This window comes from Pseudorca crassidens, chromosome 4, assembly GCF_039906515.1.
Source record: "Pseudorca crassidens isolate mPseCra1 chromosome 4, mPseCra1.hap1, whole genome shotgun sequence".
NCBI lineage: Eukaryota > Metazoa > Chordata > Mammalia > Artiodactyla > Delphinidae > Pseudorca > Pseudorca crassidens.
In genome coordinates, this window is record NC_090299.1 from 129095660 (window position 1) to 129122418 (window position 26759).

The 26759-nt window shown below is 37.8% G+C and overlaps 1 protein-coding gene across 1 annotated transcript in view; it reads left to right on the plus strand.

Moving 5' to 3' along the window:
- The window catches only part of TTC29 (tetratricopeptide repeat domain 29), a 253274-nt gene extending 226792 nt beyond the window's left edge, over positions 1-26482 (plus strand). The window contains exon 12 of the mRNA XM_067734746.1: positions 26394-26482. Within this exon, the coding sequence (XP_067590847.1) occupies positions 26394-26482 (89 nt within the window). The remainder of the gene's footprint in view (positions 1-26393) is intronic.
- The last annotated feature ends 277 nt before the right edge of the window (positions 26483-26759 follow it).

The following is a 26759-nucleotide window of genomic DNA, read 5'->3' on the forward strand; positions in this document are numbered from 1 at the left end:
AATACTCTTTAAAGGATCATCTATGCTCGTCGTCTCTAATTACTCTCTTCCCATTCTCTCCTGAATCCACTCTCATCAGTCTCACCTTCTACCAAGATTGCTCTTCTCAAGCTCACTGATGACTTTCACATCGCCAAGCCCAACTGTCATTTCTCAACCCTCCTCATCTTACTTGACTATCAGCAATACTGAACAGAGTTGACTACTCCTTCCTCCTTTAAATACTCTTTTCAAATGGCTTACCCTACTGGCTCTGTTACTGAATGTAAGTCTGTGTGCCTGACACACAGTGAAGCCAAACAATACAGAAACATCGGAGTTTGGAGCAGAGAAAGGTTTATTGCAGGGCCGTGCAAGGACATGAGTGGCTCATGCCAAACTCCTTGAAGACTTTCAGCAAAGCTCTTTTAAAGGCAAAGTGAGGGAGGGGCGGGGTTAGTTGTTGCAAACTTCTTGGTGTTGGATTCTTTGTTCTTGTGGCTATCCGTGTAGGTGAGGTCACAGCCAAGCCACAGTGTTCATGTATATTTCAAGCTGTAGGCAACATTCTTTTACAAAAGGTACAGAGCCAGCATGACGAAGCACAGGCAACAGAGCCCAAAGGTTAAAGTGAGGTTAAAGTGAAAGGAACAGATCTAATATGGAGTCAGATTTGTTCTTCCCTATTACAGCTCCTCCTTCCTCCCTAGCTCCTTCTCAATCTCCTTTGCTGGTTCCGCCTAATCTTCCTGTTCTTTAAATGTTAGAGTGACCCATGGCTCAAGCTTTAGTTTCTTCTCTTTTCTATTTGCACTCATTCTCTTATTGATCTCATCCAATTACATGGCCTTAAATATTATCTATTCACTAATAATTCTCAACTTTATATATACTGCCTGGAGCTGTCTCCTGAATTCCAGGCTTGTGTACACAAATTCCTACTTGACACCTTCACTTGGATATCTAGCACACATCTCAGACTCGGAATGTGCAAAATCATCCTCTTATTAGTTACCTCAAATAAGCCCAAAGGGTCCTCCCCCCGGGCTTTCATGTCTTAATTAATGGGACATTTGCACAAATTTAAAACCTGAGAGTCATCCTTAATCTCCTCACATCCCACACCAAATCTGCCAACAAATCCTATTCCTTGAAAATGTATCCAGTATCATGTAACTTCTTACTATCTCCTAGTCCAAGCCACCCCCATACCTTGCTTGGACTGTTGTAATAGCTTCTCATACAGTCTATTCTCAACACAGTAGTCAGTGTAACCCTTTTAAAATACAAGTTAGATTATGTCACTCCTCTGCTTAAACTCTCCAAATGATTTCCTATCTCGTGAGGAATAAAGCTAACATACCTATAATGGCCTGTGAGACCATGCATGATCTGGCCCCCTGTTACCTCTCTGATAATCATTCCTACTATTCCTACCCACCCTCGATTAGCCTCCTCTTCCCACACAGGTCTTATTTATGTTCCTGGAACATACTAGGCATGTCTCCACCTCAGGACTTTTGTACTTGCTGTCCTTTTTGCCTGTGCTGCTCTTCTTCAAGATATTCCCATAGCTTATTTCCCTAAGAATTTTAATCAAATATCACCTGGTCATACTTTTAAAAGTTGCAAATCACCCCCCATGCACACTCATACATACATTCCCTGTGTTTATATGCTTCCCTCCATAGCATATGTTATCATATGACATAATGTATGTTTTATTTATCAAAATTTACTGTTTGTCCTTAACCTCTAGAATTATAAGCACCATGACAACAGGATTTTTGTCTGTTTTCCTTCCTCAGTGTTGTGTCCCCAAAACTTAGAACATAGACACATTATAGGCACTCATCAAGTATTTGTTGAATGAATGAACAGCTGAAAAGAGGAAGATCACATGATTATTCCTAATGGATGCTCATAATACATTTAATAAAATTCATTATCTATACTAGGAGTAATTCCATTAAAGGCAATAATAAAATAAAGGTAACCACTATCACTACTATCATTTAACACTGTTATAGAGAAAAAAAGAAGGTATATAAGAACTGGAAAAGGATAAAAGTGTATGCTTATTTACATAATTCCTCAATTGGAAAACCAAGGAAAAGCAAATGAAAAACCTTATAAACAACAACAGAATTTGATAAGATGGCTAGACACAAAATTAATGTGTAAAAATCAATTATCTTGTAGCTTCTGCTTGAATGCAGAAAACTAGAAAGAATGTCATTCTCATCCTTATAGCAACAACAACAACAAAATCTGCAAAAAAAAAATTTCTTGAACCCATAAAAGACCTGAGATCACAAGGCAACCACCCCAACTCTACAACCAAAACAGAAAAGCATGACAATATGCCTTCATAAAATAAAACAGTTCTGCATGACAAAACACCACAAACAAGTTTTTTTTAAGTGAACTTGCAAAAAAATCTGCAAATGTCACAAAGAGCTCTTCTCTTTTACGAAAAAAGTCATAAATCAGTAGGCCAAAGACCAATAGCCCAATTTTTTAAAATGGAAAAAGGATATGAAGAGTTTACTAAAAAGTGAATTTTAATGTGAAAAAAATTGCTGTCTTTACTCATGATAAGAAAAATGTGAATTAAAAGTATAGGAAGGGGGCTTCCCTGGTGGCACAGTGATTAAGAATCCGCCTGCCAATGCAGGGGACACAGGTTCGAGCCCTGGTCTGAGAAGATCCCACATGCCGCGGAGCAACTAAGCCCACGCAACACAACTACTGAGCCCGTGCTCTAGGGCCCACGAGCTGCAACTACTGAAGCCCGTGCGCCTAGAGCCCGTGCTCCACAACAAGAGAAGCCACCACAGTGAGAAGCCCGTGCACCGCAAGGAAGAGTAGCCCCCGCTCACCGCAACTAGAGAGAGCCCGCGCTCAGCAGCGAAAACCCAGCGCAGCCAAAAATAAATTTTAAAAACTGTAGGAAGGAATTTTCAGCTGTCTGATTGGCGAGTTTAATAATGCAATATTTTGGTGAGCGTGTGATGATACAGGATCTCCCATGTATTACTAGTGAAAGAATAAATACAACCTCTAGGGAGAGTATTTTGGCAATACAGAAATTTAAAATGCATGCAGCTTTGACCCATAATTTTATGTTTACCCAACACATTCATTCATTTACTAAGCATCTCTATGCACTAAGGGTTGTCTGAGGTACTGGCAGCAAATAAAGCAAAGTTTCCACCCTCATGCAACTTATTCACTAGAGGGGAATCTAGACAGCTGAAAACATAAACAGGTAACATGACATAATACATTATAATATAATATGCAGTAAAATGTGATATATGTGTGTATATATATATATATCCCACTATGTGTGGACAGGGAGTGATGGAATGGAACAATTATACTTTAGATAGAATGGATATAGAAGACCTTTCAGAGGAGGTAACATTTCAGGAGACACCTGGATAAAGTAAAGGAGTGAGACATAAGCATCTCTTGGAGGGGAAAACAATCCAGGCTGAAGGATGAACAAATGCAAAAGCCTTACAAAGGTTTAAGTATCAATTTACAGTATTTTAATTATAAAAGATTGCAAACAATTTAAATGTTCAACAAGCCATTTAGTGATTGGTTAAATTATGGTACATCCATATGTTAGACTATTCCATCTGTTAGACTATTCCACTGTTAGCAACAAATGAAGCAACTCCATATGTACTGAAAAATAATAGTCAAGAGAATGAGAAGACTAGCCACAGACTGGAAAAAGATATTTGCAAAGGACACTTCTTATAAAGGACCTTATCCAAAATATACAAAAAACTCTTAAAACTCAACAATAAGAAAACAAGCAACCCAATTAAAAAAAAAAAAAGCCAAAGATCTGGACAGATGCCTCACCAAAGAAAATACACAAATGGCAAAAAAAGCATATGAAAAGATGCTCAACATCATATGTCATTTAGGAATTTCAAATTTTAATTTGCAATTCCTTAATGATACTAGATACTACTACAACTAGATACTACTACACGCCTAGTAGAGTGGCCAGCATCTGGAGCACGACAGCACCAAATTTGGTGAAGATGTGGAGCAACAGGAATTCTCATTCATTGTTGGTGAGAATGCACAATGTTAGAGCCACCTTAGAAAACAGATTGGCAGTTTCTTACAGAGCTAAACATACTCTTATCTTACCATTGAGCAGTCACACTCCTTGGTATTTACCCAAAAGAGTTGAAAACTATGTCCACACAGACACCTGCACATGGATGATTATAGCAGCTTTATTCCTATTTGCCAAAACTTGGAAATAACCAAGATGTCCTTCAGTAGGTAAATGGATAAATAAATTGTGATACATCCCAGAAAATGAAATATTACTCAGTGCTAAAAAGAAATGTTAAGCCATGGAAAGACATGGAAGAAAAAAATGCATATTGCTAAGTGAAATAAACCAACTTGAAAAGGTTACATACTGTATGATTCCAACTCTGTGACATTCTGGAAAAGACAAAACTGTGAAGACAGTAAAAAAAAAATCATTGGTTGCCGGAGTTTGGGGGTGAGGGAGGAATGAATAGGTAGAGCACAGTGGATTTTTTTTGGCAGTGAAACTATTCTGTATGATATTATAATGATGGATACATGTCATTATATATTTGTCCAAACCCATAGAATATCAACCCATGGAACATGGAATGTGTTCATAGTAGGGTAGACTCTGACATGTGGGGATGAGAGGTATAAGGGAACTCTCTGTACTTTTTGCTCAGTTTTTCTGTGAACCCAAAACTAGTCTAAAAAAGTAAAGTCTATTTTTTTCTAAGAAAAGACAGAAAGAGAACAATATCCAATATATACTGTTTCTTAAAAAGTACAGAAATATGTGTATAGTATGGTGACATTTGTGTATAAATAAGATAAAAATATGTATTCTATATTTATATGTGAATATGGATTCTTTTATATAAGCATGAAGTACTTCCAAAAGGACACTCAAGAAATAGTAACAGTTGATTGCCTCTAGGGAAGAGAAGTAAGTAGCTGGGGATCAAGGATTTTGAACAGATTTTTTACTGTCCAACTTTTAAAAAAAAGTACCATGTGTACGTATCACCTCTTAAAAAATAATTAACTTTTAAAGTAAAGAATATGATATGCAAAGGAATAATTACAGAATTCTTAGAGCCTATCTTAGTCCGTTGGACTGCTGTAACAAAAATACAATAGATTGGATAGCTTGTAAAGAACAGGAATTTATTTCTCACAGTTCTGGAGGCTGGGAAGTCCAAGATCAAGGCATTTTTTGGCAGATTCAGTGTCTGGTGAGGGCTCACTTCCTGGTTCATAGCAGGCCATCCTTTTGCTGTTCTCATGTGACAGAAGGGATGAGGGAGTTCTCTGGCTGCTTCTTTTATAGGGACACTAATCCCATTCATAAGGGCTCCACCCACATGATCTAATCATCTCCCAAAGGCCTCACCTCTAAACACCATCACATTGGGCATTAGGATTTAACATGTGAATCTGGGGGGACACAAACATTCAGCCTATAGCAAGACCTATTATTTCTTCACTCTTTCACAAAGGATTTAATAAAGTTTTTCAACTGTAATAGTGTCAATGCAATGAGAATATTCTATTTATTCTACTTTCTAAAGTTGTTCTTTACTACACTTAATTTATATATTATAGTATTAAAAACAGTAGCATCATAGAGTCATCAGTGATCACTCATCTTTAATGTCATTCCAGATACATTGTTTTTGTACCATCTTAAAGAAAAGTATCACTCCACCTTGGGCAAGATAACAGATATCAAAAAGAAGTGTAATTATGTGGTAATATTTAAATAAGAAAACAGGTCAGCGTGAGTGAGAGATAACTGACATGTGAGGACAAGGCCATGTCAATGGCCTTGATTTAAATAGGTTGTTTAGGTGCATTTATACAATCAAGGCCATGTCAATGGCCTTGATTTAAATAGGTTGTTTAGGTGCATTTATACAAGCAACTCTATTCAAGTTGATATGTAACTTACTTGACATTTCCAATATGTGCAATATGTGCAATGAAATGCTGCAAGATGCTGGAGCAAATCCACACAACTTTAAACTACACGGAGTATTTGGTTTCTTACTCCCAGTTTCCTAGGTCACATAAAAATGGCAATTGAATATATATATTTTTAAATGTATTTTTTATTTATATCATATGCATTTTAATATATTTATATTATATTCAATTATATATTTTTATTATTTATATATTAATTTTTTTACAATTACATATTATATATATATATATATATACACACACACACATAAATTCGATGTGGTCTTATTACTGAAAAGCCTATTTTATATTCAACTTAATTCATTCTCATCGGCTTAGCCATCAAAGTAGTCCTTTCCCAGTGATTATTGTCATCTGAATATGTATTGTTATCATTTTTAATATCTTCCCATTCATTAAAGCATAATTTACGTAGTGTCTTCCCTCATAAAATTTGTCGGCTTTATGACCCAGCAATCCCACTACTGGGCCTACACCCTGACAAAACCATAATTCAAAAAGACACATGCGGGCTTCCCTGGTGGCGCAGTGGTTGAGAGTCCGCCTGCCGATACAGGGGACACGGGTTCGTGCCCCGGTCCAGGAAGATCCCACAGGCCGCGGAGCAACTAGGCCCGTGAGCCATGGCCGCTGAGCCTGCGCGTCCGGAGCCTGTGCTCCGCAACGGGAGAGGCCACAACAGTGAGAGGCCCACGTACCGCAAAAAAAAAAAAAAAAAAAAAAAAGACACATGCACCGCAATGTTCATTGCAGCACTATTTACAATAACCAGGGCATGGAAGCAACCTAAATGTCCATTGACAGAGGAATGGATAAAGAAGATGTGGTACATATATACAATGGAATATTACCCAGCCATAAAAGGGAACGAAATTGGGTCATTTGTAGAGATGTGGATGGACCTAGAGTCTGTCATACAGAGTGAAGTAAGTCAGAAAGAGAAAAACAAATATCATATATTAATGCATATATGAGGAATCTAGAAAAATGGTACAGATGAACCTATCTGCAGGGCAGGAATAGAGACACAGATGTAGAGAACCATCCTGTGGACACAGGGAGGCAGGGGGTGGGGATGGAGGGAGGATGAATTGGGAGATTGGGATTGACATATATACACTACCATGTGTAAAACAGATAGCTAGTGGGAACCTGCTGTATAGCACAGGGAGCTCAGCTTAGTGCTCTGTGGTGACCTAGATGGGTGGGATAGGGGGAGTGGGAGGTCCAAGAGGGAGGGGATATATGTATACATATAGCTGATTCACTTCATTGCACAGCAGAAACTACCACAACATTATAAAGCAACTATACCCTAATAAAAAAAATTGATGAAAGAAAAAAAAAGGATATAGTACCTTTCTTTTTTTTCCCCAACCACAGTGCAAGAAAGCCAAAGAAGGTAAACTTGAAGGGAGGAGGTTATTTGTGTAGTAAGGAAAAACAGTCTTCCAACTCTGCTGTTCTTCCCCTCTTCTGCCCTCTATGCCAAATACAATTACATAACCAATATACAGAAAGGTGACTCCATATCCTCATTGCTCTTTAAAATAAGTGAATCCATGAAAATTAAGATACTTTGTGTAGGTTAAGCCTTCTTTAAGATGGAAGGAAGGAAAAATTAAGTAAGCAGTTCTTTCTTATTTACAAAACAGCAGTAGACCCACGGACATAGAAAACAAACTTATGGTTACCAAAGGGGGAAGGGCAGGGGAGGGATAAATTAGGAGTTTGGGATTAACAACACACTACCATATATAAAATAGATAACCAACAAGGACCTACTGTGTAGCACAGAGAACTCTACTCAATATTTTGCAATAACCTATAAGGGAAACGAATCTTAAAAAAAAAATAGATACAGATGTGTGTATAACTGAATCACTTTGCTGTACACCTGAAACTAACACAACATTGTAAATCAACTATACAGTACTTCAATTAAAAAAATCGATAATAGTCCCTCCCTCAAAAAAAAAAGGATTTCTTCAAACTTAACTGTGTTAAATTATTTTAAGCAATTGTTCATAAAGATCCCATTTCTTCCCTGAAGAACTTCAGATATTGTGACTAAAAGTTTAGACTTTGTCTGCTTTACTTGTAAGATAAGCAAATAATATATTCAAGAAGAAAACCAGTCCTTAAAAATGGAGTATTTCTTATGTACTCGTTAAAGAGTTGTCCGTAGATCTTGCTGGAGAATTTTTTTTATTAGCTACCTTTTCAAACCAATAGTTTTGTCTTTATATATGTTTTGTGCTCTCACCTAAACATTTAAGAACAGGTGTAAGTCGTTCATTCTGTCTTTCAACAGACATTTATTGGTCATCTACTATGTGCCAAGCAATACTTTATTATGTCACTTTTGTTTTTGGTACAAGCGAAGTTGAGATTCTGTTTTTACTGAAGTATAGTTGATTTACAATGCTGTGTTAATTTCTGCTGTACAGCAAAGTGATTCAGTTGTACATATATATACCTTCTTTTTTAATATTCTTTTCCATTATGGTTTATCACAGGATACTGAATAGAGTTCCCTGTGCTATACAGTAGGACCTTGTTTATCCATTCTATATATAATAGTTTGCATCTGCTAGCCCCAAACTCCCAGTCCTTCCCTCCCTGCCCCTTGGCACCCACAAGTCTGTTCTCTATGTCTGTGAGTCTGTTTCTGTTTCATAGATAAGTTCATTTGTGTCACATTTTAGATTCCACATATAAGTGATATCATATGATATTTGTCTTACTCTGTTTGGCTTACTTCACTTAGTATGACAATCTCTAGGTTCATCCATGTTGCTGCAAATGGCATTGTTTCATTCTTTTTTATAGCTGAGTAGTATTCCATTGCAAATATGTACCACATCTTCTTCACCCATTCATCTGTCGATGGAATGTCACATTTTTTAAAGTAAATCACAAGCTAAAAACTGTGTTCATTCAGAAAACACTAAATATGTTCTATCTCTAAGATATCATGCAAGGTACAGGTATGAATATACTACTTTTCAAAAAAGAAAAGTCTATAATACGAAGATAACAAAGAAATGGTGATTATATACTTAAGTTCAAACCACAAAAAGTTTTTCAAAAATGACTTCTTCTTATCTATAATTCAAAATATGTGTGCAGTATGTAATGTGTACCCATTAAGGGAACGTGCTCTAACAGAGAGATTCTCTGCTCTTCAAATTTTTGACCCACCAATCAAGCTACTGAGGAATCTGAGTCTTACCATGGAAAACCCAACAGGCTTATTTTCCCTGAGACAAGCATTTAAATGCATTTATTATATGTATTCTGTTAATGTCTTAGTGTTTGTTTTGAAACCCTGTGCTCCCTCCTAGACTATCCTATTAATTGCTTTAATAAATTGTACATAAAACTCTCATTCCTTCTCTGAAGACCAGGCACTAGTACAGAGAATCATGCTGTGATTATAGATTGAGTCCCCCACTGCAACCCCTTCCCCAGCCATGCACTCCTGAATCCATCTAATTTGAATACTGCTACCAACTGTACCCCAACACCTATGTCAGAAATGTGTGTTTTTCTCTCAGGTGATACCCAGTGAATATCTGTTGAATGAATGACAACTGAATAGGGGTTACCAGTGGACAGACCCAGCGTATGGGTAACATAAGCTATATCCACTATTGGAAAAGCAGTCTAAAATTTGTGTCATTTGGAGAGTAAAGTAGCGTGAATCTGTCTCATTTATTATTATACAACTGGAATTAAAAATATGTTTAATAAAGAGTGTTCACTGAGCAATTGGTTTGCTACTTGGATTTTACAAAACACATGTGGTAATGGCCCAGAGCTGGTCTAAGTAGCATTGTAGAAGTCTTTGTGTATGATTTGTATTTCTCATTGTCCTCACCTTCTCTGAAAAGAATGGCTGACAACCTTTCCTTGTGATATCTGAGCCTTTAAGAGTGTTGTTTTATCTATTTTTATGACCAACCTTACCCTTGTTAAGTGTAATTTTTGCTTTATGTAGCATAACAAATCTGTGATATGGTGCCCTGTGAATTAAGAAGATTGGACAAAAGACAAGAAATCTTTTAAAAACAAATATTCACATTAAATACCTTGGATAGGTAAGCCTTGTGGGGATTTTTCTTTAATGCAACAAAAGTGCACCGTTTCTGTTTTCAGAAATAGTTTCTCTCAGATCCTAGCTCGTCTAGAACCATATTACATAAGTAAGGGCTTTGCTTGTACGTTAGTATTTTACATCTTAGAGTCTTACTAAATCCTTTTTTGATCAATCTGATATTGAGCAGATCTATATTGATTTCTTCTACACTTGTTTATGGTATTTGTTTTGTTATATCTAGGATTAAAAGCCAAATTAACAAGTGTAATCAATTCTCTTAGTGATAAAGAAAGTCCCCTAGTGCGCTTATACACATTCATCTAGGGAGAAAAAACTTAAGTGAAGATGTTGTAATAAATGGATCGATTTATTCAATCACTGAGCATGAAAACATTAGCTCTGGGAAAGCGCTTTCCTCTAAGAGCTTTAGCTACTGAGTTTCTCTTGTGTTGCACCAAATGATTTGCATTTTTAGAGAAAGTTCATGTCTGCAGTGAGTTCCAGTGAAAACATGAATAAATTGCTTTTCTTCCCCTCTTTTTCTTACTTTATGAAGCTGAATCCATTAGGGGTTGAGTCAAAGTATAATGAAATAAAGGCAACAACGCACCTGATGGAAACCCTGGATTAGGTTCCTCATTGCCCAAGCCCAGTTGTCCTAGATTTCCTGTCAGCTTAGTGGTCTTCAGGGAGATCCCTGGGGCACGTGGCAATTTTTTTTAACTGCTATGTTAGAAACCATCTCTAGAAGACAAGAAAATAGACAAACGACAATTAAGGACTAGATAGGATTTTCATGGCAGTTCTCCACAAGGTCAAATAAATCCTCCTCTACAGCTGCCTAATACAGCTGCCTAAGAGGCTTTCCTATTACCTTCCTTCTTTTGAATTCACTGGTGTGAGACTGAGTATAGAAGTTATGAACATGGGCTTTGGATCCAAACTGACCTGGGTTTGCATCTCCACTGAGCCAGTTTTCACCTGTGTTATATTGAGCAAAAGTCAATCCCTTAGTATGATAATGTCTAGTTGCATCCATGTTGCTGCATGTGTATAACTGAGTCACTTTGCTGTACAGCAGAGATTGCCACAGCATTGTAAATCAACTCTACTTCAATTTAAAAAAAAAAGTCAATCCCTTCAACCTTTGGTTTCCTTATCGTCACGTTAGGGAGGTTGAGCAGTTTAAAAAAAGAGGCTCCCATCCAAGTACTAACCAGGCCCAACCCTGCTTAGCTTCTGAGATCAGGCACTTCCGGAGTGTAAGAATGAAATAATGCCATTTGCAGCAACATGGATGGACCTGGAGATTATCATACTAAGTGAAGTAAATCAGACAGAGAAAAACAAATATCATATCACTTATATGTGGAATCTAAACTATGATACAAATGATCTTATTTACAAAAGAGAAACAGACTCACAGACATAGAAAACAAACTTATGGTTACCAAAGGGGAAAGGGGGTGGGGGAGGGAAAAATTAGAGGTATGGGATTAGCAGATACAAACTACTATATATAATATAGATTAAAAGACAAGGTCCTAATGTATAGCACAAGGAACTATATTTAATGTCTTGTACTAACCTATAATGAAAAAGAATATGAAAAAGAATATATATATGTATGTATGTATGCACAACTGAATCACTTTTGCTGTACACCAGAAACTAGCACAATACTGTATATACTTCAATAAAGTATGTATGACAATAGTTAGGATATGAAATTTTTTTAATTTAAAAAATGTTTTAAAGTTCTATCACATTCCCTCATACAAAATACACTCTCAATCCATGGAAATGAATTTAATTTTTACTCATGATCTGAATGTTGCAACTGAACAAAAGACAAGCTATCCTTCCTCTTTTTACCAAACAGGCTATTTTGCTCCTACCTTAAATAGTAGGTATAAATAAGAGGAAGGTTATACAAAACAAAGGGTCTCAAACTTTAGTGAGCAAACAGATGACCTTGGTGTTCTTTTAAAATGCAGATTCTGATTTACTAGGTCTAGAGTGGGGTCTGAGACTTAGGGCGTTTTTTGGGGGGAAGGGGAGATGTTTCAGGAAAGAGGGTACTCTGATTTTGGTTATTCCATCTTGACTAGAAAAACTGCAGAATTTGTAATGTGGCATTAATTGGAGAAATTTTAAAAACTGTATGAAGACATCAACACTATATTTATCTTAAGAAAGTATTCAGTGTCTGAACAGACTGACAGATGTGAATAAGATACTCTCATTAAAAGTTTAGATACCTTGAAAAAGAAACTCAGAATAATTCTGTGTCAATGTGATCTCTTCAATGCTTCATCCAAGTCTGGCTCCATTCTATTTAAGATAATGATGCTTAAGGGAGGGGAAAGAACCTATAATTTTGAGTTCAAATATACTTCTGATCCTTGTACAAATTTTAATAGGCTTCATATATGAACAAGAACCTTTGAAAAGGGAATTGCTGTATACCAGAACCTGTAATATGAAAGGTCACATGTCAGTTTTTGACACTTAAGAGAGTCTACCCAAACTTGATGTGTTCTGCCTTAAAAGTGTTTATATCTTGACTCTTATACTCATCAGATATAGAATAACCACATCATTACTTCTGCTTCAAAACACAGTTGGAAGAAATTACCTTTTTGTTTGTTAACAGAAAATAGGAAAGTATTACTAATAAAACTTGTATGGTTTTGGTTTTTTGGGTTGTTTTGGTTGGCTTTGGTGGTGGTTTTTGTTTTGTTTGTTTTTATGGGAAAGTGGGATTAACTCTGTAATCTCAGTCTTCGGTTCATAGAGTTTTTATAGACTGTAAATGAGAAGTACCATGAATGACAAACCAGTATTATAAAAAAAAACACAAAAAAACAGGGGGGCAAGGAGGAGAAAAAGAGAAAGGGGAAAGAAAGACAAGGAAAAGAGAAATATCAAATCATATACTAGCATCAAGTATGTTGACATTTAAACCATGCTTCACATGACCAAACTGGTGACATTTGCACTTTGTGATTATTATATGCAATTTGACACCACACACACACACACACACACACACACTACACAAGATCCATTCTCCCACTTTGCTCTGTGTCCCAGGAGACTGATTTCAGACTGCATCTCACAGGTTAACTTGCCTGCTGTCTTCCTGGTTTGGATTTATCTAAAGGGAGTTATCAGCAGGGGATGGGAGGTTAGGAGGTGGAAAGATCAGGAATTATTCCTTAGGCCCTGACTTCAGCTGAGTTCTGACAGCTGTGACACTACAACCGCTGCTTCTAGGTTCAGTTGGGTGAGCACTATTCTAAACTTCCATCCCTCACTCAGGGTCCAATAACGCCATCCAGTCCCCCTTTACCTTCAGCTTGGGGAAGATAATGGCGTAGCATCCCTCCACTGGCAGTCACTGGGTGCCTCAGGATCTCTTGTCATTCTAGCCCTGCCCTCATCTCTTAATAGCCCCTCATTAACATCTCTTCAAAATCCCAGTTGAATGTGCCATCTGCTTCCTCCTGACTGATACGCAAGGCCTTCTCTATTGTGAGTAACAAGTGGGGTGGCTAAAGGCAAGCAAGTACAAGAAATATTAGGAAACTTCCACTTGCTAAAAAGTTCAGTTGATGAGAGAACAGTGCCGATGAGGCCATAATGTGTATCTGGCTGTGCTCCAGGCTCACAGGCTATATCCCTGACCAGCCATTTTACACACCATCAGTTACAAGGAGGACCATGCCAAAAAGGACACGGGAGTCTGTGCCGATCCTACTTCTGGGAACATAATTCAAAGATGAGCTGTTCAATTGAGATAGCTTCAAAATCATCTTTGTTCCCAAAGAACAGCTTTTGTGATTCTAGTGAAAATTTTATACAGGCTATTTGAAATAATAAAACCATCCCTGTCAATATCTTTATCAAAAATATACTTTCATTTTGTTACTTTGTCATTAATTCCTAATGACATAGGTTAAAAGTCAAGGTTATCAAAATATGCCTTATATTGGCAATTGGACTCGGGACTTATAAGAATATATATTCAACTTGTTTCTTTAAAATTTTCCAACTGTTGTGATTAAATGAATGAAACTACATAACACTGTCTAGAAGATAAGCAGTTAAATTTTAATTTATTTATTTAAAGTGATTTTCTGATTATCAAGTATGAATGACAAATTTTCAATGTATATACTCTGTTCTCCTCAGTACAGTTACTTTCTAAAACCACATTGTAATAGGCCATTGTAGATATAGCACTGTATTAATATTGATATACTGGGCTTACTTCCATGGTGTTAATTTTATGTGATTTGAATACATGAGAGAGGGGGAGCGACTTCTGTCCTTTTTTTGGAAATCAGTCTCTGAGACTGTCTACTATGAGCATGAAAAAGAACTATTTCTACTAAAATTGAATTGTGCTATAATACTAAAGCAAAATATAATCTCCTCACTAATAATGGCGTAATGCTAAGATCACCCATAATATACGAGCAGTTTTCATACATGGTATTTATTCTTAATCATTTTCATGAAACACAACCTGAATTTTATTTGTTAACAAAGCCTTTTGAGACATTTTGATAAGGTCAACAGAAAACACAGTCTTTTAACATTTGGTGATCAACTTTGTGACAATAGCAGGACTGGCAGACCTAATGGAATAATAGCCTGCAGGGTCCAGCTAAATATAATATACAAACGTAATCAACCCTATAATGACTATTCAGAAGTAATACCTTTAGCTTTGAACTGCAACACATATTTCAACAAAGCAAAAACCTTTTGAAGAAATCCTCTGCAGACCACACTGATACAATACATCCTTCATATCCTGCTCTACGTGTTTGCTGCTTATAGTGAGTTTTAAATTTAAGGTAATGACTGTTGTATATTCATGTGAGCATACAACAATACTTTTGATTTGTTGTGGAAAGGTTGAATCCATTACCAGGGGTCTAGTCTATAAACTGACACAACATTTATGTATGAGTTATTATTTACCTTTTTCTAGTAAGGCCACTAAAAATGTTTTGCATGACGAAATGATAAAAATTCATTCACCTTTTCAGTCACAAAACTACCAGGTAGCATCTCTCATTTCAACTTATACTCCCCTATAGATAACATTTTTTTTAATCTCATTTATATGTAGTACTGTATTATATGAAAATTATATGCCATTGTTTTCAAGTAAAGGAATGGGTTTGTAGGTTTATTGCAATTCAGCATCGTTGACTTATTCTATTGCTCTTTGGTACAAGGTAGGCTAAAATGTGGTAAAATGAGATCCTTTTGTTGCCCACTTGAGGGAATCTACCCTTTGAGAGTCTTTACTATTAGCAACAGGGAAGTGCCTATTTCTATTGAAATGGTAGGCGGTGTAAGCAAATACCAAACTCTCAGCTTTGCACTGGTTCTGGTCTCCCTTGCTGGAGTGATATGGGTCCTAATCTTCCAGCTTCCTTGAAGATCAAACATCTCAAATCATACCCTAAGAACAGACCCACAACAGGAAACCTAGGTTAGGAATCAAAATGAGTGCTTTTCCAAGATGGAACCAAGAGTCAACAATCCCATGATGCTCACCTTGTTGCAAATGAACAGAAGTCTCAGAAAACCTGAATGATAACTTCAAATATTCCCCTGTATAAATTAACCTTTGCTAAGGTTTCCTAACTCAGCAAGTATCAATGTCTTTTTTTTAAACTAGCAATTGTGGCCCAAGTTGAATAAAAGAGTAGCTGCAGATGTAGCTATTCTTCTCAGAGAATCTACATGAAAACTGTTCCACAATAAAAATCACCTTTGGTGAGCATCTGAGGATTGAATGCTAAACAATTATTTGAGACCAACCAGGCATAATTTCAAACTTGGAAAATCCAGGAACAATTTCTCCTATTTAAAAAATATTGTTACATCCTGCCAAACCAAAGAGAATGCTGAGTTTAAGACATTAGATAGTATAAAACAGGCATTAGGGTGTCAGGATGGTTCTCTGTATTGTGGTGCAATCAAAATATTAAACTGAGAAGCCCAGCGTAGTTCTTTACTTCAAAAGGTGATGGAATATATCAGTTAAAGTAAAGGCTAAGCTACTATTACAAAGAGTCCCAAAAGTACAGTAGCTTAAGAATATAGAAGTTTGTTTCTTCCTTAATCCTGAAGTGAGCTGTCTACATTTACAAGGTAGTCCCACAGGCATTCAGGGAACCATGACCTTCTGTCTTATTGTTCCACCATCCCCCAGGGCAGGGTTTCTCAATATAGCACTATAAAAATTTTGAGCTGGATGATTTTTTTTGTTGGAGAGAAGGGTGGGGAATGGCTGTCCTGAGCATTGTAGGATATTAAGCAGCATTCCTGGTCTCTACCCACTAGATGCCAGTAGCACTTCCACCGACCAGTTTTGATGACAAAAATATCTCCAGATATTTCCAAATCTGCCCTGTGGAGCAAAATCATCCCAGTTGAGAACCATTAACTTGGATGTTGTTATTGTCTGCATGGTTGAAACTGAATCGTAAATTTCCATGTTCAAGATTGAGGAAAATGGGAAGCTTAAGGAGAAATGAATGCCCAATGCCTAATGCTCAGGCCCAGAAGCAGTATGTATCATTCTGTCCACATTCATTGATGAGAACTTACTCATGTGTCTTCAACAAAATATGTATATGTTGATTGGAAAGATTTAGTAGAGTGCAAAAAAACTGATAAGTGAAAGACAGAAGGAATTACTAGAGCCGTGTCTTGTGTAGGTAAGAGAGGATGAGATCTAGTGAAGACCTAGAGGGGTTGACCTTAGATGGGAGTATGGGAGACATGAAGCATATAGAACAGAAACAAGTAAGTAACTCTTGACACAGCTTGTGGAAGCTTTTTCCTACTATGTTATATTTCCTCTATGAAACTGGAAAATAAATCATCAGCTGAGAATGATAATGAATATAGAGAGTTGGAGGTTTGAGAAAATGGAAGAAAGAGTAAATGTCATCTAGGAGAGTGGAAGAATGAATGGACTAGGAACATTTAATAGGATGGCCTTAAAGTATTGAGTTCCCCCTAATGTCGGTGACCATGAATTTAAAGTGAGACCCACTTGTATGTTTTTCCAGCCACACAGAGCCTTACACTGCGGGAGAGGAATAGGAAGAGAGTTGGATTTAACTGGGATTATAGTTTTGTCAAGAGAATATAACAAAGTGAGAAAAAAAGGTTAAGGAAGTCAGCCTATATGCAAGAGGGTGAATGACCATGGAGTTTAAATGGTACAAAGAAGGGAAAGAAGAAATCCAAACAGGGAGGAACAATGAAAAGATAGTAGAATTGCAAGTCCCAGTGGGGTTGAAGAATTGCTAGTGGTGGGGTAATAGAGGGAGTGATCCAGAAAAAAAAAAAGCTGGCAGTCTACTAGTTGAATGCAGAAAACTGAGTTTGAGGGGGGCTTGCAATTACAGGTAATGAAAAAGTCTGAGAATAAGCATGGGAATTAATGGCTATGGTAAGGTAAAAGACAAGATCTAAAAGAACAGAGCTCAAGGAATTGAGACCCAGGGTGAAAGACTCTTCTAAACATACACTTAAATTGCTAAATTAAGAAAGTAGTGGGAAATTGACAATGAGCCAATGATGAAATGAACTGAGAACAATCCAGTTGCAGGTAGATCACAGCAATAGTTGATTATATAAACTGATGATGTGAGTTTTAGGAAGGGAAGAAGGGAGGGCAAATACGCTGAAAGAGAACAATAAGGAGGAGGACACCTGCCCATCTCCAAGTACCATGGTAAGAGGACTGATGAAAAGAAAAACAAGAAGGGCTTCTGGGCTAGCAGTATCCTCAGAGGACAGCCAAGATTCTGTCAGAGCAAGAAAGTAGAAGGAATTTCAGAAAATAAAGTGAGAATATAGTGGAAATGTTTCAGGAGTTGTGGTACGTGGGATATGAGGACAAAATATGAAATATGCAGAACTTTATGAAAAGTAGAATGCAGGAAATGAAAGGGGACCTGGACACTGAGGCCTGTTATAAGCAAGGATAAAGAGCATCTTATTAGATAAGTGCATTCAAGTCAAAAGTAGAAGGGTAGGAGACCTTCAAGATGGCGGAAGAGGAAGATGTGGAGATCACCTTCCTCCCCACAAATACGTCAGAAATACATCTACACGTGGAACAACTCTTACAGAACACCTACTGAATGCTGGCAGAAGACCTCAGACCTCCCAAAAGGCAAGAAACTCCCCACATACCTGGGTAGGGCAAAAGATAAAACAGGGACGGGACCTGCACCACTGGGAGAGAGCTGTGAAGGAAGAAAAGTTTCCACACACTAGGAAGCCCCTTCACTGGTGGAGATGAGGGGTGGCGGGGGGGGAAGCTTCAGAGCCACAGAGGAGAGCGCAGCAACAGGGGTGCAGAGGGCAAAGTGGAGAGATGCCCACACAGAGGATCGTTACCAACCAGCTCTCACCAGCCTGAGAGGCTTGTTTGCTCACCTGCCGGAGGGGTGAGGTCTGGGAGCTGAGGCTCAGGCTTCAGAGGTTGGATCCCAGGAAGAGGACTGGGGTTGGCTGTGTGAACACAGCCTGAAAGGGAATAGTGTGCCACAGCTAGCTGGGAGGGAGTCTGGGAAAAAGTCTGGAACTGCCTAAGAGGCAAGAGACCATTGTTGCATGGTGCGCAAGGAGAGGGGATTCGGAACACCACCTAAACAAGCTCCAGAGACTGGCGCTAGCCACGGGTATCAGTGTGGGCCCTGGAGATGGGCATGAGATGCTAAGGCTGCTGCTGCAGCCACCAAGAATCCTGTGTGCAAGCACAGGTCACTATCCACACCTTCCCTCCTGGGAGCCTGTGCAGCCCGCCACTGCCAGGGTCCCATGATCCAGGGAAAACTGCCCCGGGAGAACACATGCCATGCCTCAGACTGTTGCAATGGCATGCAGACCTCTGCCACAGCAGGCTCTCCCCGCATTCTGTACCCCTCCCTCCCCCCAACCTGAGTGAGCCAGAGCCCCCTAATCAGCTGCTCCTTTAACCCCGTCCTGTCTGAGCAAAGAACAGACGCCCTCAGGTCACCTACATGCAGAGGCAGGGCCAAATCCAAAGTTGAACCCCAGGAGCTGTGCAAACAAAGAAGAGAAAGGGAAATCTCTCCCAGCAGCCTCAGGAGCAGCAGATAAAATCTCCACAATCAACTCGATGTACCCTGCATTAGTGGAGTACCTGAGTAGACAACGAATCATCCCAAAATTGAGGTGGTGGACTTTGGGAACAACGATATATATATATTTTTCCTTTTTCTCTTTTTCTGAGTGTGTATGTATATGCTTCTGTGTGTGATTTTGTCTGTATAGCTTTGCTATTACCATTAGTCCTAGGATTCGGTCTGTCCTTTTTTTTTTTTTTTTGGATAGTTTTGTGTTTTTTTTAGTGTACTTTTTAGTGCTTGTTATCATTGCTGGATTTGTTTTTTGGTTTAGTTGCTCTCTTCTTTCTCTCTTTCCTTTTTTTCTTTTTAAAATTAATTTATTTTTTTAATTTTTAATAATTATTTTTTATTTTAATATCTTTTATTTTATTTTTCCTTTCTTTCTTTTTTCTCCCTTTTCTTCTGAGCCATGTGGCTGACAGGGTCTTGGTGCTCCGGCTGATGTCAGGCCTGTGCCTCTGAGGTGGGAGCGCTGAGGTCAGGAAATGGGTCCACCAGAGACCTCCCAGCTCCACATAACATCAAACGGCAAAAGTGCTCCCAGAGATCTCCATCTCAATGCTAAGACCCAGCTCCACTCAACGACCAGCAAGCTACAGTGCTGGACACCCTATGCCAAACAACTAGCAAGACAGGAACACAACCCCACCCATTAGCAGAGAGACTGCCTAAAATCATAATAAGTTCACAGACACCCCAAAACACACCACCAGACGTGGTCCTACCCACCAGAAAGACAAGATCCAGTCTCATCAACCAGAATGAAGGCACTAGTCCTATCCACCAGGAAGCCTACACAACCCACTGAAACAACCTTAGTCACTGGGAGCAGACACCAAAAACAATGGGAAATACAAACCTTCAGCCTGCATAAAGGAGACCCCAAACACAGTAAATTAAGCAAAATGAGAAGACAAAGAAACACACAGCACATGAAGGAGCAAGATAAAAATCCACCAGAACAAACAAATGAAGAGTAGTCAGTCTACCTGAAAAAGAATTCAGAGTAATGACAGTAAATGTGCTCCAAAATCTTGGAAAGAGAATGGAGAAAGTACAAGAAATGTTTAACAAGGACCTAGAAGAACTAAAGAGCAAACAATGTTGAACAACAGAATAAATGAAATTAAAAATTCTCTAGAAGGAATCAATAGCAGAATAACTGAGTCAGAAAAACGGACACGTGACCTGGAAGATAAAATAGTGGAAATAACTACTGCAGAGCACAATAAAGAAAAAAGAATGAAAAGAATGGAGGACAGTCTCAGAGACCTCTGGGACAACATTAAACACACCAACATTCACATTATAGGGGTCCCAGAAGAAGAAGAGGAAAAGAAAGGGACTGAGAAAATATTTGAAGAGATTAGACTTGAAAACTTCCCTAATATGGGAAAAGAAATAGTCAATCAAGTCCAGGTAGCGCAAAGAGTCCCATACAGGATAAATCCAAGGAGAAACACACCAAGACATATATTAATCAAACTATCAAAAATTAAATGCAGGGCTTCCCTGGTGGTGCAGTGGTTGAGAGTCTGCCTGCCGACACAAGGGACATGGGTTCGTGCCCGGGTCCAGGAGGATCCCACATGCTGCAGAGCGGCTAGGCCCGTGAGCCATGGCCACTGAGCCTGCGTGTCTGGAGCGTATGCTCTGCAATGGGAGAGGCCACAACAGTGAGAGGGCCGCGTACGGCAAAAAAAGAAAAAAAAATTAAATGCAAAAAACAAATATTAAAAGCAGCAAGGGTTAAAAAACAAATAATACATAAGGGAATCCCCATAAGGTTAACAGCTGATCTTTCAGCAGAAACTCTGCAAGCCAGAAGGGAGTGGCAGGATATATTTAAAGAGATGAAGGAGAAAAACCTAAAACCAAGATTACTCTACCCAGCAAGGATCACAGTCAGATTTGAGAGAAAAATTAAAACTTTTACAGACAAGCAAAAGCTAAGAGAATTCAGCACCACCAAACCAGCTTTACGACAAAAAGGAACTTCTCTAGGCAGGAATCACAAGAGAAGGAAAAGTTCTACAATAACAAACCCAAAACAATGAAGAAAATTGTAATAGGCACACACATATCGATAATTACCTTAAATGTAAATGGATTAAATCCTCCAACCAAAAGACATAGACTGGCTTGAATGGATACAGAAACAAGACCTGTATGTATGCTCTCTACAGGAGACCCACTTCAGACCTAGGGACACAAACAGACTGAAAGTGAGAGGATGGAAAAACATATTCCATGCAAATGGAAATCAAAAGAAACCTGGAGTAGCAATTCTTGTATCAGGCAAAATAGACTTTAAAGACTATTTCAAGAGATAATGAAGGACACTACACAATGATCAAGGGATCAATCCAAGAGGAAGATATAACAATTGTAAATATTTATGCACCCAACATAGGAGCACCTGAATACATAAGGTAAGTGCTAACAGCCATAAAAGGGGAAATAGACAGTAACACAATAGTAGTAGGGGACTTTAACACCCCACTTTCACCAATGGACAGATCATTTAAAATGAAAATAAATGTGGAAACACAAGCTTTAAATGACACGTTAAACAAGATGGAATTAATTGATATTTGGAAGACATTCCATCTAAAAACACAATACACTTTCTTCTCAAGTGCTCATGGAACATTGTCCAGGATAGATCATATCTTGGGTCACAAATCAAGCCTTGGTATATTTAAGAAAATTGAAATTGTATCAAGTATTTTTTCTGATCACAACACTGTGACACTAGACATCAACAACAGGAAAAAATCTGGAAAAAATACAAACACATGGACGCTAAACCATACACTACTTAATAATCAAGAGATTACTGAAGAAATCAAAGAGGAAATAAAAAAGACCTATAAACAAATGACAATGAAAACACGATGACACAAAACCTATTGGATGCAGCAAAAGCAGTTCTAAGAGGGAAGTTTATAGCAATAAAATCCTACCTCAAGAAGCAAGAAACATCTCAAATAAACAACCTAACCTTACACCTAAAGTAATTAGAGAAAGAAGAACAAAAACCCCAAAGTTAGCAGAAGGAAAGAAATCATAAATATCAGATCAGAAATAAATGAAAAAGAAATGAAGGAAACAATAGCAAAGATCAATAAAACTAGAAGGTGGTTCTCTGAGAAGATAAACAAAATAGATAAACCATTAGCCAGATTCATAAAGAAAAGAAGGGAGAAGGTTCAAATCAAGAGAATTAGAAACGAAAAAGGAGAAGTAACAGCTGACACTGCAGACATACAAAGGATCATGACAGATTACTACAAGCAACTGTATGTCAATAAAATGGACCACCTGGAAGAAATGGACAAATTCTTAGAAAAGCACAACCTTCCAAGACTGAACCAGGAAGAAATAGAAAATATGAAAAGACCAATCAGAAGCACTGAAATTGAGACTGTGATTAAAAATCTTCCAAAAACCAAAAGCCCAGGACCAGACAGCCTCACTGGCGAATTCTATCAAACATTTGAGAAGAGCTAACACCTATCCTTCTCAAACTCTTCCAAAATAGAGCTGACATAGGAACACTCCCAAACTCATTCTATAAGACCACCATCACCCTGATACCAAAACCAGACAAAGATGTCACAAAGAAAGAAAAGTACAGGGCAATATCTGTGATGAACTTAGATGCAAAAATCCTCAACAAAATACTAGCAAACAGAATCCAACAGCACATTACAAGGATCATACACCATGGTCAAGTGGGGTTTATCCCAGGAATTCAAGGATTCTTCAATATATGCAAATCAATCAATGTGATATACCATATTAACACACTGAAGCATAAAAACCATATGATCATCTTAATGGATTCAGAAAACGCTTTTGACAAAATTCAACACTCATTTGTGATAAAAACCCTCCAGAAAGTAGGCATAGAAGGAACTTACCTCAACATAATAAAGGCCATATACGACAGACCCACAGCCAACATCATTCTCAATGGTGGAAAACTGAAACCATTTCCACTAAGATCAGGAACAAGACACGGTTGCCCACTCTCACCGCTATTATTCAACATAGTTTTGGAAGTTTTAGCCACAGCAATCAGAGAAGAAAAAGAAAAAATAGGAATCGAAATCAGAAAGGAAATAAAACTGTCACTGTTTGCAGATGACATGACCCTATATGTAGAGAATCCTAAAGATGCTACCAAAAAATTACTAGAGCTAATCAATGAGTTTGGTAAAGTAGCAGGATACAAAATTAATGCACAGAAATCTCTTGCATTCCTATGCACTAATGATGCAATATCTGAAAGAGAAGTTAAGGAAACACTCCCATTTACCACTGCAACAAAAAGAATAAAATTCCTAGGAATAAACCTACCTAAGGAGACAAAAGACCTTTATGCAAAGAACTATAAGACACTGATGAAAGAAATTAAAGATGATACAAACAGATGGAGAGATATACTATGTTCTTGGATTGGAACAATCAACATTGTGAAAATGACTATTCTACCCAAGCAATCTACAGATTCCATGCAATCCCTGTCAAATTACCGATGGCATTTTCCACAGAACTAGAACAGAAATTTCAAAATTTGTATGGAAACACAAAAGACCCTCAATAACTAAACCAATCTTGAGAAACCAAAACAGAGCTGGAGGAATCAGGCTCCCTGACTTCAGACTATACTACAAAACTACAGTAATCAAGACTGTATGGTCCTGGCATAAAAACAGAAATGTAGATCAATGGAACAGGATAGAAAACCCAGAGATAAACCCACACACATGTGGTCACCTTATTTTTGATAAAAGAGGCAAGAATATACAATGGAGAAAAGACAGCCTCTTCAATAAGTGGTTCTGGGAAAACTGGACAGCTACATGTAAAAGAATGACATTAGAACACTCCCTAACACTATACACAAAAATAAACTGAAAATGGATTAAAGACCTAAATGTTAGACCAGACATTAGAAAACTCTTAGAGGAAAACACAGGTAGAACTCTCTATGATATAAATCACAGCAAGATTATTTTTGACCCACCTCCTATAGAAATGGAAGTAAAAACAAAAATAGACACATGGGACGCAATGAAACAAAAGCTTTTGCACAGCAAAGGAAAACATAAACAAGACAAAAAGACAACCCTCAGAATGGGAGAAAATATTTGCAAATGAAGCAACTGACAAAACATTAATCTCCAAAATTTACAAGCAGCACAGCAGCTCAATATCTAAAAAACAAAAAACCCAATCCAAAACTGGGCAGAAGACCTAAATAGACATTTCTCCAAAGAAGATATACAGATTGCCAACAAACACATGAAAGATTGCTCAACATCACTAATCATTAGAGAAATGCAAATCAAAACTACAATGAGGTAGCACCTCACACAGGTCAGAATGGCCATCTTCAAAAAATCTACAAACAATAAATGCTGGAGTGGGTGTGGAGAAAAGGGAACCCTCTTGCACTCTTGGTAGTAGTGTAAATTGATACAGCCACTATGGAGAACTTTATGGAGGGTCCTTAGAAAACTACAAATAGAACTACCATATGACCCAGCAATCCCACTACTGGGCATATTCCCTGAGAAAACCATAATTCAAAGACACTCATGTACCAAATTGTCATTGCAGCTCTATTTACAATAGGCAGGACATGGAAGCAACCTCAATGTCCATCGATAGATGAATGGATAAAGAAGATATGGCCCATATATACAATGGAATATTACTCAGCCATAAAAAGAAATGAAATTGAGTTATTTGTAATGAGGTGGATGGACTTAGAGTCTGTCATACAGAGTACAGTAAGTCAGAAAGAGAAAAACAAATACCAAATGCTAACACATATATATGGAATCTAAAAAAAAAAAAATGGTCATGAAGAACCTAGGAGCAGGACCAGAATAAAGATGCAGATGTACAGGGGAGGACATGGGGAGGAGGAAGGGTAACCCTGGGATGAAGTGTGAGAGTGGCATGAACTTATATATACTACCAAATGTAAAATAGATAGCTAGTGGGAAGCAGCCACATAGCACAGGGAGATCAGCTCAGTGCTTTGTGACCACCTAGAGGGGTGGGATAGGGAGAGTGGGAGGGAGATACAAGAGGGAGGAGATATGGGGATATATGTATATGTACAGCTGATTCACTTTGCTATAAAGCAGAAACTAACACACCATTATAAAGCAATTACACTTCAATAAAGATGTTAAAAAAAAGTAGAAGGGCAGATATGAAAGTTAAGTAATAAATTAATATTTCTGTTTATGTCTAAATTTCCCATATCATATTTGATTATTTGGTTACTTTATATTGCTCTCTAAATTAATTGTCCTTCAGAGTTTTGCTTTAACAAGTCATCTTATCCCCAAACAGTGGCTGTTCCATTTGCCATTTCATATATCACAAGAATTCTGTGGGTTAGGAATTCGAACCTGGCTTGGCTAGACATCCATTTAGGTTACCCAATGATAATACTCAACAGACAGATGGGTTGGTCTGAAGGATCCAAGAAAGTTTTACTCACATAGTGGAGCTTTGGCAGGATAGCTAGAAGGCTGGGCTCAGCTGGGACTGTCAACTGGAGCATCTGTACATGGTCTCACCAGGATGATAATCTCAGGGTGGTAAGACTTCTTATATGGCGACTGGCTTCCTCCAAAGCAAATATCCTAAGAGAACCAGGTGGAAGCAGCACAGCCTTTTCTTATCTAGGTTTGGAAGTCATGCAGTCACTTCCTCCACATTCTATTGATTACAAAATAGTACTATGCCTAGCCCAGTTTCAAGAGGAGGGCAATTGGATTCCACCTCTTGAAGGGGAAGTGGCAAGAACATACTTTTGAGGAATGTGTAGAGTGGGAGATATCATTGTGGCCATCTTTGACCAATATAATCTGCACTGGTGGTACAAGTTATACATAAACTTTTGTCATACAGGTGATAAGGGTAGAGACCCCTGAAAAGAGATTCCCACGTTCAAACTCAAAAGAACTGTAAATTCTATTTGTGATAAGACATTAAATGTATACATCTTTTTTTTTTAGAAGAGTCTAGAAGATCCACAATGGAAAGTTTATATCAAACCTCAGAGTTTTCAGAAGAGGACCTCAGTGGGTATGATAAATCTAGTTAAACTTTCTATTAAGTATCCACATTATGCAAGATACTAAGTATAATGTAATTCTCCAAACACAAAAAAGTAACTTCATCTAACACTTGATAAGCTAATACTGAAACACTGGTTAAAAAAAAAAAAAAAGAAAGAAATAATAGAGGTACTTTTAAATAATACATAAGGTTAAGTACTTTTAAGCTATGTCTAAAAATTACAGAATACAAAATCCAGTCGACCCTTGAACAACATGGAGGTTAGGGATGCCAACCCTCCCCACAGTCAAAAATATGCATAT